Genomic DNA, 15,733 nt, shown 5'->3' on the forward strand with positions numbered 1-15,733 from the left:
GTAGAAAGTTCAGTCTCAAGTCTGTCCGGATGGATCAGATCGATTTCTGAGCATCTCATGTCACCTCCTCTCCTCAGCTGTCATTTTAAAGATTCAACCTTCAGTTCTCAATGTGCCTGAAACAACAGTGATGTGGATACACACCAAACCCAAATGGAGCGAGCCTGCTTGTTCGGTTGGTTTTTGTGTGTGGGAGTGGGTTCTCGGGTTTAAGTAAGCATCAGAAGCAGAACTGAGCAGATGGATTTAAGACAGACTACTGCCTGCTCAACTCCAAAGCAGGTTACTGGATCACAGGCAGAGTAACGGCGATCTGTCGTGGCCTGAGTCTTCCTCTGTTTCTGGAATCCGAGGCAGGAGAGCAGACCGTGTCAATCCCCAGAATTTTTGAGGTGACAATTCCTTTTTGGTAGCTGTGAACTTCCATCCCATATGGTTCCCACAGATTCTGCACTGGGCTATAGTCCAGGCATACCTACCGAAAACAAAACAAAAGGTTGGTGCTACCATGTAAAGAAAAGACATTCAGAAAATACCAGAACACAGCCCACTCATTAGGGAATAAGAGAATACTAGTCTCAAGCTAGATTTTCAAAGAATCTTTGGGAATCAAGGTGCCCAACGCCCATCTAAAAACCCTGCAGATGTTTAAAAAACATATATTTTATTCTATATTTTGTAAAAGTCTAAACTTTCTTTCCTATTTTTCATGAGTAAAATGACTGTGTATGTTTCAAAAATTATGTATTTACTATTCAACCGTCACAGGAATACAACTGCAATCAAATTTCTGTAATTTACTAATAAAATTTTTCTAAACTGTTATTACCCAGGAAACCAGCTGTGCTCTGTTGATGGCCGTCCACTGAGATTCAAGTTGCAGGCTTTATATACAGTAAGGGTTTCATGGATGTACCCATGAGGATTCACGTATGCTGCCATGGGTCCACATAACGATAAACTACAACAGACAATTAACAATTCTGTCACAGTTCAAAGAAACAAAAACCAAAGGCAGTCAAATGTAAACACAGGAAAAACTGCCAGCCATGCTTAAAACCATTTTCCACAGCAAAAGGATCACTTCAGGCTCTAGAGAAAAAATGTACCTTTAATTATATTATTAAAAATTGAAAGAAAAAAGATACTAATGTAAAATATCATCAAATTTTCTTATAATTGCAGAAATGTAAGCATCCAGTGTTATAAATCTGATCATTCCTCACTGACACAATAAGCAGATAACGGGAATAATTTAAGTCCCTACTTCAGAAAAGGTATTTTAAAAGATATTATTCTGAGTAAGGACTAAAATATTCTTGCATTCAGATGAACTTCACCCAGCTGTTTGTTCAAGAGGACAAGTCACTTAGAGGACAGCTGACAGGATGCTACAGAAACTACCTCATTTAAGGCTGTTATTAATCCTTCCCTCGGAATTTAATCTGCTGTTGAAGCTTGCAGACATACAGAAATTGGGATGAAGTGCTGAGAGAGCATCTTTTGTCCCTTTATTTCTGAATAAAAGTTCATGAGATTCTCAACGTTGTATGTAACAAATGCATGTTCCAAAACTCACCGCAGAGCACATAATTCTTCAGTGGTGCTGGACTAGGTGACATAACGTGGCCTTTCACACTAGCTTCTGTTACAATACACACGGTGATGTTCAGATTTACTAACTTTTTATTAAAAAAGCTCACATAACCCGTTTTGTTTTAAAAAAAAAAGTCACTATAAATATTTACTTAAATTTTATTGGAGTTGTGGAAAACACAATAAGACATAACCTAGCTTAATCTGATTTGCTGTGAGAAGGTTTCTGATCAGGAACCTCACAAAGATTAAGGGCAATAAACTCACCTGAATATTTCATTCTTGGTAGTTATTTCTGTATCTTGGCATTGCTTACAACAAAGAGATGTACACTTGAAAAGAAAAACAAAAGAGGGAAATTTCATTCATTTCCAGACACTTGTCAGCACAGTAGCAAATAATAAAAATGTCTCCCCTTCCCTCAGAACTGACTTTGTACCAATTCTTTTGTTTATCTGGGCAGCAGTCACTTATGTTTTCTCTTTCTATCAAAGGACAAAAAAGTCTCTGTGCATTTTACTTATTTTTGGTAAACATTAATTTTTATCTTAAAGATAAAAACTTTAATATATTTTTTTCCCAAAAAAATCCACACATGGAAGAGGATGTGACTACACAGAGATAATAAATGAGTCAACGTTTAAGGTTGTTAAAAGCTAGTTTAGAAAAAACCCCTTGCTCTTCTAAGATACAACACAGAAAAGGTAGATAAGTACAAATGCAACCATTAAGTTTTTCTAAAATTTGAGAATACTGTATATCAGTGGTTTTAATTTTCACAAGACAAATATGTAAGAGGTATTGATCTTTCTCTTAAAGATTGTAACAGATTAATCTCTCTCCTACAATTTCTAGAAAGTAGAATGAAACAATTCGTCACTGACACTGCCCAGAAAATAAGCATTTAAATCAGCTCAGTAGAACACTACTTACTAATTTTCAGGAGGTGCATTAGTTCTATCTCTTTTTAAGGGTAATGCATGTGAAATTACCCAAAAATTATCCACTGTATTTTGGTCTTCACTTGGACAAGTCCCTGTGTAAGCGTATTTCCTTCTAAAACTTCAAGTAAATCATAGCTTGTGCTTCCGAGTCTCCCTGAACTCTGACTCCTGCACTCCACTCATGGGATACACATGGCTTATGTCAGCCTTTACTCTCTCCTTTCCTCTATTCAGATGCTCTGGACTTGTTGCTGCATTTCACCTTCCTCCAGCTCCCTTCCTGCAGGTGACACAGGTTCTGCCCCACACTTTCAACACACTGTCTACTGATCTTGGAGACTGAAGGAGGAAAACTGCTCTACTATACAGATACTCTATTATACAGCAGTTCCCTTCTCAGAGCTCACTTGGCCTTTCTGTCCTACCAGGGACCTTTACTTGACACCTAACATCACTCACTCTTTTAAATCACCCTTACTCACAGATTATCATCTAATGCTTCTATATCCCTCTCAGAATCCAATTTAGACAGCTACTTAATTCCATCCCTCCATTTCCAAACCTATCTAATTATACGACAACTAGCACTCTCAAGGGGAATTCACATAAGTGTTATACCTGTGAGTCATGTGTGCTCCTTTAAAAATAAGCACACAAACAGTTAACTGTTTTTAATAACACAAAAAGCTATTAGAACTACAATTCAATTCACTGATATCCAAGACAAAAGAAAACAAATCAGGTCTTACAATCACTTCATATCACTGTAAATTACATTTTGAACAATGGAACACGTTAAGTTCTTCTTTCTCAAGTAAACCAAAATAACGTGCTGTGTTGCCAGAGCACCCCTTCTCATTAAAGAACCCTACCTTAACAACAGTGGGTTTGACCAAAATAAATGCTGATAAAGAAACTGTAAAAAAACGTAATGGCACTTACCATTCTCACACTAATATGGTATTTACACATTTACAGTTAAACACATTTACAGAATAAAATGTCACATGTTGATGTAGAAACCACCTTTTCGGTGTAGGCCAAAAATCAACTTTACCTTATAAGGGTAACTTAAGTCCTCTTAACATACCAAACATGAACAGTGCTTTGTAGCACCTGAATATCAGAATATTTTCAGAGTTTCTGACTCAGAAAAGACAAATTCAGTCTAATTTGATCACAGAGCATCATGCAAAAGTCTGCAAAGAGATGTTTTCTGTCTCCTTTTCTCTGTATATTTCCTTTCAGATTTTTCGTGCATTAATTTTGGTCAGAGAAACAGTATTAAAACGACACTCTGTTTCTCTTTTCCCCAGAAAGAGGCAGCACTTTCTAGACAAACAGGCAAAATTTCCACTGCTCTATATCCAGCAGCCAACACTGACTGGGGTTACACTATGCTAATGTTCGAGACAGTACTTTGTTATCCCCAGCAAACTTACAACCAGCAAGGTGTGAGGGCCAATCCGCATGTATACAGCTATTCTTTGTGATATATTGATTTGTCTCTCCATTCAAAAATTGAATAGTAAATATTCCAGTTACTACTATCAAACACATAAACAAGTTTACAGTTACAACTTGTATTTATACCAATGGCTCTTTCAGCATTTCCTCTTTGGAAAGAGCAAAGTAATCTGAACTCTTGTCGGAGATGTTGTTGCAAATGCTGTTCCTAAAACAGTTGGATTAAACATGAGGATGGCTGGCAGTTCCTTTATCAATAATAATAATAATAGTATCTAAGAAATGTACAATGTAAAAAGAAAACTTTAATGTCCTACATCTACAGCATTACAGGCCATGGCAATGGAAAGAAGGGAAGAGAAAACAAAGTTTTTGAACATCTTAAAAAGGTATTGCCTAAAAACTCAATACATGCCATTTACAAAAATCCTTTCAGTCCAATCCTTAATACTACAAAGACTTATCTTTTATTACAAAATCCACTAGTTTTCATGGCACAATGCTACTTGACTGCGGTGTATTATACTGTCAATACGGGGATATGATGTTAATAAGATGGTTATGAGCAACACTGAACTTCTAGCACCATCTCCTGGCTAAAAAAAGTGCTGTGAGGTGTTGAAACATGATTTCTAAGAAAAAACAAGTATTATTATATGTTTCTTGCTTGCCATAAACCATAAAGTCTAGTATTGAGAGACTATTGAGCAAACTTTTAAAGGAGAAGGAAGAAATAAAAGAACACCCAAATTCACTGTCTAGAAGTACTATTTGGAAATTTCATACATTTTTGTTATAGATTGTAACAGTCACTCCAACTTTTTTTTGTGAGATCAATTTAATGACATGCAAAAAAAAAAATACTCACTTTGTTCATAATATCTAATTCACACCGGAGTCGCTGAACAGCACTACCTATTTTAAGCAACTGTATACGTAATGCATCATCAATTGGCAGGCAAGCAGCAACTCTGTAAGAAAAATCTAGAAATGAGAAAGTACGAGGTCTGTTAGAATTTTAGAGATAAATCAAACCTACTACTTCTACTCAGTTACAGACAGAGTGCTAAAACTTAGGCTTACAAGGACTTTTAGAAGTCATCTCAGTACATCCTTCTGCCTTAAGGCTGGATCACGTACACATAAAACCTCTTTTAAGATATTTGTCTAACCCACACTCAAAGATCACTAGTGACAGAGACTGAACAATGTTGGTACGGTAATGTATTCTAAAACCAGAACAGATACCTGGAGAACACTCTCTGATAGAGATTTCCACTTTGACAGTGAATTACTGAGTTTTCCAGCCAGCGGTGGTAATTTTTATGCATCAAAATTATCGAGCACAGACTTGTATTTGCTGCTTAACTGACTTTAATTGAAGGCTGCAGTTTGAATTTCCCCTTATTAGGCATTTGAGAGTCTACACAGGAAAGAATGTTTTTCCCTTTAGGAAGGCTTCAATGGAAATTTCCATCTTACTAGATCCTGGAGTCCTGCAGTGAGAAGAGACTTTTTCACTGGGGCATAATCCTGGTGCCTGCTAAAGCATGAAATCTGATCCCAACTTTTTTGCAATTAGTTTACTGGTACTATTTTCCCTCATGTCTGGTAAGAGGTAATAAGAAGTAAGAACAAACAGATTATATATACTAATGCTTAGACTTACATAAAAATAATTTTTAAAATCTAGTTTGCTTTCAGCTTGTTTTCTTACAAAACATTTAGATCACATTCGTCCTGCCATGGAGCACAACAGAGTTCTATTGCTTTCACTGAACATGTTTCCACATAGTTGGAGGATGTTTATGTCTTTAAAAGCTCTATCATCCTTTCATCAAAGTCAATCATCAAAATGTATTGGAAACTGGAAGTGAGGGATTGGACTGCCAATAAAAGGTAATTACCCAAGTTTTCTTTTTCTTAGGAAACTTAAAAAAAATTTAGTTCGTAAGCTAAACAACATCATACCTATTGGGTTTGATGGAAGAGATTCATCTTTAAGATTTTCATCCCATTCATGTAGCTGCCTCTTGACTCTTTCCATCAAGGTTTCCTTTTTTTAGAAGAAAAGTCTAATTTAAATACATACGTATTTCTGTTTTCTTAGGAAAAAAAAAAAAAGGAAGCAAAATGTAGAGTAAGCTATTTTCCCTAAGTGGACATTAGCTTTTAAGACTTACAGTAATTACAGACTCATTTTGTATCTACGTATTTTAAACTCAGAGCAGAATAGGGATGGGAAGCGGGCCAAAATGAACCAATGGCCCAAGGTGGTTGTAACTCTCATTTGCGATAAAGAGACAACCATTCAAATTCTGGAACTGTACAAACAAGATGAGGGCTAGCCTCCTCCCTACTTCTGCCTCTCTTATACCAATTACGTTATGTACTAATATACATATATATATGTATATAAAGAAGGATTATCCAGCACCCTTGTGGTTAGGACATTCATCTGGAGCATATGTGACAGACAAGTTTTTGCTCTAAGACAACATAGCACGAACATGAACCTCTGTTATCAACTCCAGATACATGCCCTACCATGAGGGAACAATCATACAGACAGGGAAGCCCTTCCTGCTCTTCTAACAGTAAACTGAAAACTATACCCTTCTTTCAAGGGTAACTTAGAAGCCAACATAATAAAAACCTTTTATATTTTGTCCAATAATTAGGTATTAAAACATACAAAACTAATTGTAAATTAGCTGGTAACACAGAGGATGAACTTACAGCATCATACAGAGAGTAGAGCCAAGGAGGCCAAGATGTCAAACTTGCACAGTGGAACTTCCTCTAAAATCAAAACCACAAATATTTATTCTTTAACATTAGGAGATTTTAGGGATGGTTCTTGTTCAAACAAGACAGAGAAAAGATACCTGATTATTTAAAGCTACTGAAAAGCTATTGAACAGCTTTATTATAACTCTCCAAAGACAGTGAACAAAATACTGTACAATATCCATTTAACAACATCCTATGAAGAAAACTTCTGACCCAAATGGAACACTGAGTAAGAAACAAATGGGGAGGAGGAAAACAAAAACAACAGAGAAAAAAAAAGTCCCCTGAAAGTCTCATAACTATTTTTTACTGAAAGGTATTTTTTCAAAATAAAAATGTTACTAATAGCAGCGGCCCATGCTGCTGTATCACACTTTACTGTGAACATGACTAACATCTTAACTTGAATTGTGTAAGAATATATCTATACAACAACACAGAGCAGATCTGGAGGAACAAAATAGAAGTGGCCACCTATATCACCTCTAGAAAATCTTCAGCTTGTGTGTAGCTTGTGCATATCCTGCAGACAAGAAACCCTAGATTATAACTTCATTCTTTAACAAGCAAATTACCAGCAGTGTAAGATTATTTGCTTAGTTAACCAATTCTCTACAGTGACTTCAGAAAACTAAAATTTATAGGTTTAGGTTAATAAAAATCTAAAAAGCACTATACTACAGAGCCACACTGCTTTCCAAAAAAGGATCTCAAATTGTACTGTAAATACTTACGAATTAAATTTTAAATTTCCCTTTGAGAGGAACCATCCTTATTTTACAAATTAGAAAAATCAGGCAATAGAGACTAAAATCCACAGCAAATAAAACTTCGAAAAAGGAATTCAGGAACACCAAAACTCAAGTTACTGTTTTCATTAGCAAGTGTATTTTCTGTAACAGCTGACATAGGGTCAGCTCTTAACATGGAGCAGAAGCTGTTCTTAAAATGCAACTTCCATTTCCTGATGTTTCTCATTATATTAGTAAACATACAGAGGTCCAGCCTGTCATAGTGGAAACAGTCACAGTTCTACTGACATCCATAGAGCTATGGAGGGCAAGAGGACAATGCCCCTGCTCTGGATCTGCATCTCCATCCACAAAACATGCTCTTCTTAGAGCGAGTGCACTGCAGTTCAGCTATCATCTGACAGAATCAGTCTTGGAAAGGGATTTCTGCCACCCTGCCTCCCCCGAAGCATAATGTTTCTGGGCTCCTTAACTCAGAGATTAACTTGTTCAAGAACTCTTGAGAATCAACAGCTCTTTGTTATTAATGTTTTGGTTTGTTTGTTGGCAGGTTTTTTTGGGTACAGAGCTCAAAACTATTGAAAAAAAACCCAAGTCCAAATCTTCACTGCATCTGACAATGAGCAGTTACCAGGATTCTATATTAATTTCTAGAGGTAATTCCAAAGATCTCTACTGATACAGAAGATTCCAAGGTATCTTTCCTTTTATATGCCACTGCCCAAAATGGTGGGTTAAATAATAAATATATAAATAAATAAGACACAATTTTAGTTTTTTTCAGTTTGTCAGGTTGCCCCGTTTCACCACATCCTCTCCTACTGACCCCAGTGCTAACTCTTGTCCCATTAAGCTTACAGTGTGCATTTGTCTACTGTTAATGAGAGTTGGTGTTTGAAAAGTCTGTACCGTGCCTGAGAATGAGCTGGGCTTATACTTGAAAGGCTTTTGCTGGTGTAACTATGCTAGCACCATACGCTAGTATGGTGCTTATTATGGGAACATAATTTGTCCCAGCAAAATTATCCTTTTGACAGTACGTTTTATTTCAGACTGCTAAAAGAAAACGTTGTATACTGGTAAAAGTGCACATTCACTTGTATAAATGCATCTTTTAGCACCTTTTAAAGAGCACAGCTGTCTCTAGCACAAATCACACCTTATTATTCCCCTGAGCAGTGCAGAAGTTTGTAGCTTACGCCTGGCATCAGCCACTTAGGACTCCTTAAAATTCTGTCCTACAATTTTGGTGTGAATTCCCCCCTGATTCCAAGTACTGTCACAGCTGCAGTGATGCAAAAACAGTGTAAACACGCAAAGCCAGAATTTGTGCCAGTGAAGCAAAAGTAGAGGCTAATTCCCTAATGGCAATACCAACATCTTGATAAGTATTATTTCTCCTCTACCACTGGTGTTTGTTTTGTTGTTCTTCTTCTAAATCAGAGTCAAGTAAATAAAATTCTGGAAGCTCTCTAAAGAAGTATAAAGTCTGCATACTTATTAAAAAAGCAGATCCACATTTTCTGTAAATAAGTAACTGCAGGTACAGAAGTTAATCCTTTAGCTGATGCAGGTTTTAAAGCAAAATGAACAAACACAATTGTGATTCCAAACTAGGACATTAGAGGTCTTTTATCTCACCACTGAAATTCGGGAGTCACCTCTAAACCACCTCTGGTTTCAAAAACCTCTTCTAGCTGAATCAAAGAGTTTCAGAAAAAAACAGTTACAAAAGCCTCCTTACTTTCAAACCCAAACCATCAGGACAAGTACAAAGCAAGAGCACTGGCACTGTCAGCAATGACTGCCAATATTTTTATTGTCAAAACAATGTCAGTAAAAGTCAAGATGCTTTGACCTGCCTACAAATGAAATTATATTTTTTTCCCCACCAACACTTCATCATCTACAAGCTTTAGCAACCAGCACTCTGAGGTGTTTTGATTATGTAAAAAAATAATAACAGTAGTAATATATGAGTTATTATGTAATAATATTAATTTAATAATCAAAGAGAACTCAATACAAATCATATCTTTCCCCATTGCTGAGAGCTGATAAATGATCACACAATTTGCGACAAAAGCAGAGGTTGGTATCTAGCATCCCAGTTGTGCATCCTCCTCTAAAGACGAATAGATAGAATTTTATATTGATTTTTAAAATACCATCAAAAATAATTAAAAAAAAAAAACTAAACACAACTAGCTTCTAACCTTTTGATATTTCTGCCACCATTGACGTATAGTTCGGTCCTGCCACGCTGTAGGTTTCGAAGAAGGAAATATATGGCATCGGCTGAGAGATTGCAGCTGTACTGCTGACATTGTTGAAGGCAGCACTCGCTCAGGAAGGATTTGTACTTTAGCCTGCTGGATTCTGATAAAAGAAAAAAGAGATGAGATATACACATATACAAGAGTTTAAAAAAATGGGTTTTCCTGATTATAAGAACATAAGCTTGTGTTGTAGATTAATCACTACATAATACTATAGAATTTAAGGAGCAATCCATTTCATCAGACCTTTAAAGTTGTACTAACGTAAATCAAATTACCTCAGGGAACATACAACATATCTGCAGCACACCAAACTCATACTATTCTAGAACACAGATATCTCATGCCCTTGGCTAAATTACTAAAGCAGCTGTGCCGACTGGACTTTGGTATACCTAAGCTGAAGACAGAAGCAATCTGTTTTTCCTTTTCCTTTAAAAAACAGAATTACCTGTCTTCCAAATATGTTTTGCACTAGCATACAGAACTCTACAAAGATCACTGCTTTAACTTTTTCAGCAGAAGCTTCTTTGCTGTTTCTCCGCGCCCCCCCTCGCAGTTACCTACCTTTTCTGTGGGATACAAGGGAGTGTCCCTGTATTTTAAAGCACTAGATTATCTGTTTGGATTCTGGTGGACAGAACTACAGAGAGATTGGCAGTGACAACACAGCAGAATATTCTACCATCTCAGCATTTTATTTTTAGATTTTTGTCTCCTCAAGTTCCTTTTGGTATAAACTAATAGTCAGCTACTATATATCAAACCCTCAGAAAGGAAGTTTAGCTGAAAGGCAGTTTACTATCTTCAAACCACAAAAGCTTATGTGCTCAGCTAGAATTCAAAATCAGCAGAAATACGATATAGACTCTGATCATCTTTTAATATCCTAGCATCAGCCAGGTCATATATTCCACAAAGGGTTCAGCAACAGTTATGTGGCTACTAAGAATACTGTTTAGCACAAAGGACTTTACATTTTAACAGTATTGTGCATCAGAAACCCTGAAATATTAAGATTCATGACTCATGTCATTGCAAATTTCTGATTTTACTTACAGGGACAACACTGAACACTGTTAACTTACTATAATTATAAAATTATGTTTTTCCATAAGCACTTAGTAATCAGAAACACCAAGAACTATGTAAATTTTTTTCTTGCTAAGAAGCTCAGTACTTTTCCCTCTTTATCAAAAAGGATTTTAGACTGGTAATGCTTGTTTCTTCTGTTAGTAGCCTTGAATACATGAAAAATAGGAGCACGATCTTAATGAAAATGCTTTATTTGTACAGATGGAACATTATATTCTACTTCTGTCTGATTGCCTTCTTATATCCCTCTGATGTACAGAAAAAAGTGGCAGCAAACTACTACACTGCCAGCCTCATTCATTCATAGAGTTAGCACATTGGCACAGGAGCCTAGAGAGTGTCTCATAAGCTGCAGAAAACATAATTTCCTCAGGATGAACCAAAGAACACAGGTTCATGTCAACAAAGAGCACTGACAATCCTAGGAGGTTCAAGTTCACTAATCACTCCCCAAACCCACAAAATGTGCAGTACTTGCAAGCAGAGTAACTCTATATAGTTTAAGTCATTCCAACAAATCCAGAGGTTGCTTTGATGAGAAAAATCAATCTCACCTTTATTTCACACATTTAAAAATTCCCGTTTATGAATGAAACTTGTGAATGTGCTGTGAAAAAAGTGATCTCTGATATAAAATCATCGTAATAAAATGCTTTAACAGTACAAAAAAATCACTGTACCACTTAACTGCTTCTGGATACTGAACTCTGAGTAACAATCCTGTTGTTACTGTAGCTAAGTACTGCCATCTTGTGTTCAAGTAATGGTTTTTCTAAGCTGTAAAATTTGGAATATTATTTGTAACCAAATGTTATAGTCAGAAATAGCAAGTAGCACATGTATTCTTAATTTCTTCAGCTGCAGGTTATAAAAGCATACGAGAATGCTGAGCTCAGACTGTTCCTAGGCCTCTTTCTAAGCAATGTCACACTACAGAGCAATAGCAGAATACAGATGATTAGCTTTAGATTTATAGATTTGGAGTAAGATGTATATGCCTTGCAGAAAAGACTACAAAAACCTCTAACAATTGTGCTAAGAATGATCAAATGCTCACAGAATCCATGTCTGGAGCCTGTATCTCTGGATAGTGACACTGACAGAGGCTCACGATGCAATGCGCAGTGCAGAGCATGATGTCAAGAACTCAAAAATGACAGAAGACTCAGCATTCTCCTAACTCAATGTTAAGGGTCTTAGTCACTTTTATAAATGGGCAAAAGTATTACTTACATAATACAATAAAACTGGCTAGAAGGTGAGCCTGTAAGTATCACAGGTATCATACTGGAATATGGAAAAGAAGAAGACTAGAATATAGGAGAGAATCTAACAAAGCTGATCTGAGTGTGTTTGACAAGCACATGAACTGTCAACCAATAACAAAAGAAGTAGCGCATTTCTGTCGGTGAAGTATCAGTGAATGGTCAGACAGGAAGAGGTAAGACTTGCTGAAGATAAGGATGTACTAAACTGTGACTGGCTACAATAAAAAATATTTAGAATTTGAGAAACTGAAAATGATGGTCTCCTTGTAATTAGCAGAAATCAAGAACCTATTTTCATATTCAAATATTTATCCAGAAATCTCAAGTGTGCTTCTGTTTGTTATAAAGGGACAAACGAACAAGAGAAGCAACTTGTTTCTCCATTATTATTCCCAGACTCCAGGTCTCCCCTTTCATAGGCAGCCTCTCATGAAAACCACTACCCCTCTGGGCGCAGTTATTGTCCTCTCCGTATCTGAATCATGCAGCTAAATGCTTCTGCACGCTGTTGAGGCTCAATAGTTAAAGATCACTCAAAGTACAGAAATAGACAAGCATATTGTTATTAGCTGCAGTGTCAAACCCTTGCCTGCAGCATTTCAGAGCTGCAATTGCACATAAAGTTATGAAGTGGAACACATTCAATGCAGACCATGTCTAGAAAGGTCTCCTTTCAGAAAATGAAAGTCACGGTTTTTCAAAGGAATGGAATCCGGTTGCTATCAGGGATGCTTTCTGCAAGACAACAGAAGGCACACACGATATTGTATCCTCTCATTTCACAGCTGGTTTGAAATAGGGATGTAAGAGATTTTCAAATAAAGCTTTACAACTTACAATGCAGGTAACTCAACACCTTTTTCCTGGCTTAATTTTCAGAAAGTCATTCTCGCAGATGTTTTCTCACACACATCAAATCAAACTACAGTTAGATATTCTTTAGAGACTTTTATTGCAAAGTTAGTAACAACTAAAGTAGGAGTCTTAGAAGAGGAAATGTCAGAAGTCCTGAATAACCAGAGAAGCTACTGATTAAGCATTCAATTAGTATCTACACTAATTAGTCAGCTGTATGACCTAAAGGGCAGATGCACCTGCAGTAAAATGTAAATGTTTTAGTGAAACAAGATTTGCAGTATGTAAAATTAAATACACCATTTTCTTACCCATCTGACTGGGTTCTTATTTCAAGCACCTTGAATCTCTGTCTTCCTATTGCTTTCACTTTGACTGTTTCAATCCCATATTCCTGTTCTTCTCTGTAGGCATATATTTCTGCTGTTGTTCCAAAATGTGCTTCCCTTTCACGTACATTGCTGAAAGTAACACAATTAAAAAGGTTACCCACCCTCCAAACAGCACCGTTCATTCAGATTTCACAAGTTAGTCTACCCACCCTGACTGTACCTGATCAGTCTTATCAAAACAGTAAATTTGCTAAAATAACTTCATCTAACTGAAATTATTATTTTTCCATTTTAAAAGCAACTTCTAATGTTTTGTTTGGTTGGGGGTTTTTGCCAGTTGACTTGATTTTACTTTAGGGTCTAGAGGTGAAATTCTGGGAACAGAGAGATCATCAGTGTATCTGCATTTGAAATGCAGATACTGAAAAAACCAAAACCCTTTAGATTGACTTTCTAAAAATAGCTGTTCCCACCTCCTACATAATTAAACCACAATAAATTGGAGGAAGAGGGGGGAATAATTCACAACTTCTTTTGGCATAGATTAGCCTTTATCTTTTCTGCTTTTCTATCACCTCCTGTCTCTCAACTCTATTGGGAAACACTGTCTGTGCTTGTCAATTTATACACAAAACAAGCAAATACACCTTAATAACCATTCAGTTCTCAAAAAAAAATTCTGATTTTTACATTTCAGATAAGGGCTTAATCTTAAAGCAAGATGGAGCAGTGCACTCAAACAGGTTCTGAAATCAAAATGACATTCTAACAACAAAAGCAAATCAATGCTTACTGCTTCTCTACACAACCACATGATACTGTCATACAGCTACATAACATGACAACCTTTCAATCGGAAGACAATTTTTGTCAAATAATTTCAAACCCCAACTTATGTTATTCACCACAGGACTGCTGCAACCATCTGCATTTGATTTAGTATCCAAAGAAACTGTGCTAAAAATACACGCTGCACACCATCAGTAAACCCACTTGTGTATTTTACCTGTATGCAAGAACAGCAAATGTTCTGTCTTTCTGAATTAAATTCCGCACCATGCTAACCTCTTGAGGGCGAAAAAGCTGAAGGGGCAACGTCTGTCCAGGAATCAACATCACCATCACATGGGGTAACACTGGAATCACCTGACAGCTGTCATCATCATGCACTGTTCTTCCGTGAAACTCTTCCATATCAGAACCTAAATACTGAAAACAATAATTAAGGAAATTACAGTAGTATAAGAGTTTTTGGTGATTTACAAGGATAAAATAAAATTATGTCTTTGGCTTAAGGATATTACATCAGAATTATACAAAAACAATCAAAACCCTTTTCTAGATGTATTTCATGGACAATATATAAAGAACATACCACATGTGATGTTGGCAAACTGGTATCAAAATTAATGATGTTTGGCTTTTCAGCTTCTTTACTATCTTGATCTTCAACTTCCATTTCATTGTCATCCTCTTCCTCACTCTCTGCTAATAAGCACATACAGACTATTGTATAGAAATCAATCAGCAACGACTAAGATATTGAGAAAAACCAGAGAAACACAGAAATGCATTCAATATTCCCAGGCTACAGCCTTTCACATGGAAGCAACTTTTGTATTGTAAACTTGCGAAAAAAAACTTTCGTGCTGTTACAGAAAAAACACCATTCTATAAAAAGGGTCAAAAGTTGGTAATTTATTTTGAAAAGGTAACAAACTCTTTTTGGAAGCAAATAATAAATTGTCAGCTCGGATTTTCACTACAGTAGTATTTCCTCATCTCAATTCTAAATGTCTTCTGCATGTACACTGAGACGCCACAGAACTTAATTTCTTGCAGGATGCTGAATACAGCATTTAAAGCAGTGCAAACCTGAACAATCTGACTGCATACATGAAGCAAGTGAGTTAAAAGTAGTCTGATAATTCATACAAAGACTCCTGATGGTATTTTAGATTATTTCACTGCTGTCAGCCTCTCCTATGTGTATTATCAAACACACACACAAACTCCAGCACATGTACAAACCCAGCAAAGGCAGCTACTAAGGAAGCAAACAATATGACTCTGCAAATGACTTCAGGTACAAAATAGTATTTAAAAATTACTACTTTCTTCCTATTTATCAGTTCTGGGTGTCTATCCTAAAATTACTTTCAAGCTGACAGTTAGATTATCAGATGTTTTATTTTGGAAACATAAATAGTGCATTTACCTGTATCAAAACCATATAGTTATTTTAAAATAAACTAAAAAAACATTGTGAGGATAATAAAAAATAAAACTATCCTTAAAATGCTGGCTTCACTGACTGTTCTGTGCATTACCATGCATTACTGACTGTTCCAT

At 36.2% G+C, this 15,733-nt stretch overlaps 1 protein-coding gene across 1 annotated transcript; it reads right to left on the bottom strand.

The window, feature by feature from the left end:
• Positions 1 to 291: 291 nt before the first annotated feature.
• On the bottom strand, positions 292 to 14,915 carry CRBN (cereblon; the record flags this gene model as incomplete). Its single annotated transcript, XM_010076173.1, has 10 exons — positions 292 to 475; positions 830 to 961; positions 1,864 to 1,928; positions 4,876 to 4,991; positions 5,979 to 6,063; positions 6,747 to 6,809; positions 9,769 to 9,931; positions 13,361 to 13,510; positions 14,388 to 14,590; positions 14,757 to 14,915. Coding segments are annotated over 10 exons (1,320 nt in total), but the record flags the coding sequence as incomplete, so codon positions are not given.
• Between the last annotated feature and the right edge of the window lie 818 nt (positions 14,916 to 15,733).

This window comes from Pterocles gutturalis, unplaced genomic scaffold (genome assembly GCF_000699245.1).
Source record: "Pterocles gutturalis isolate BGI_N339 unplaced genomic scaffold, ASM69924v1 scaffold16463, whole genome shotgun sequence".
Lineage (NCBI taxonomy): Eukaryota > Metazoa > Chordata > Aves > Pterocliformes > Pteroclidae > Pterocles > Pterocles gutturalis.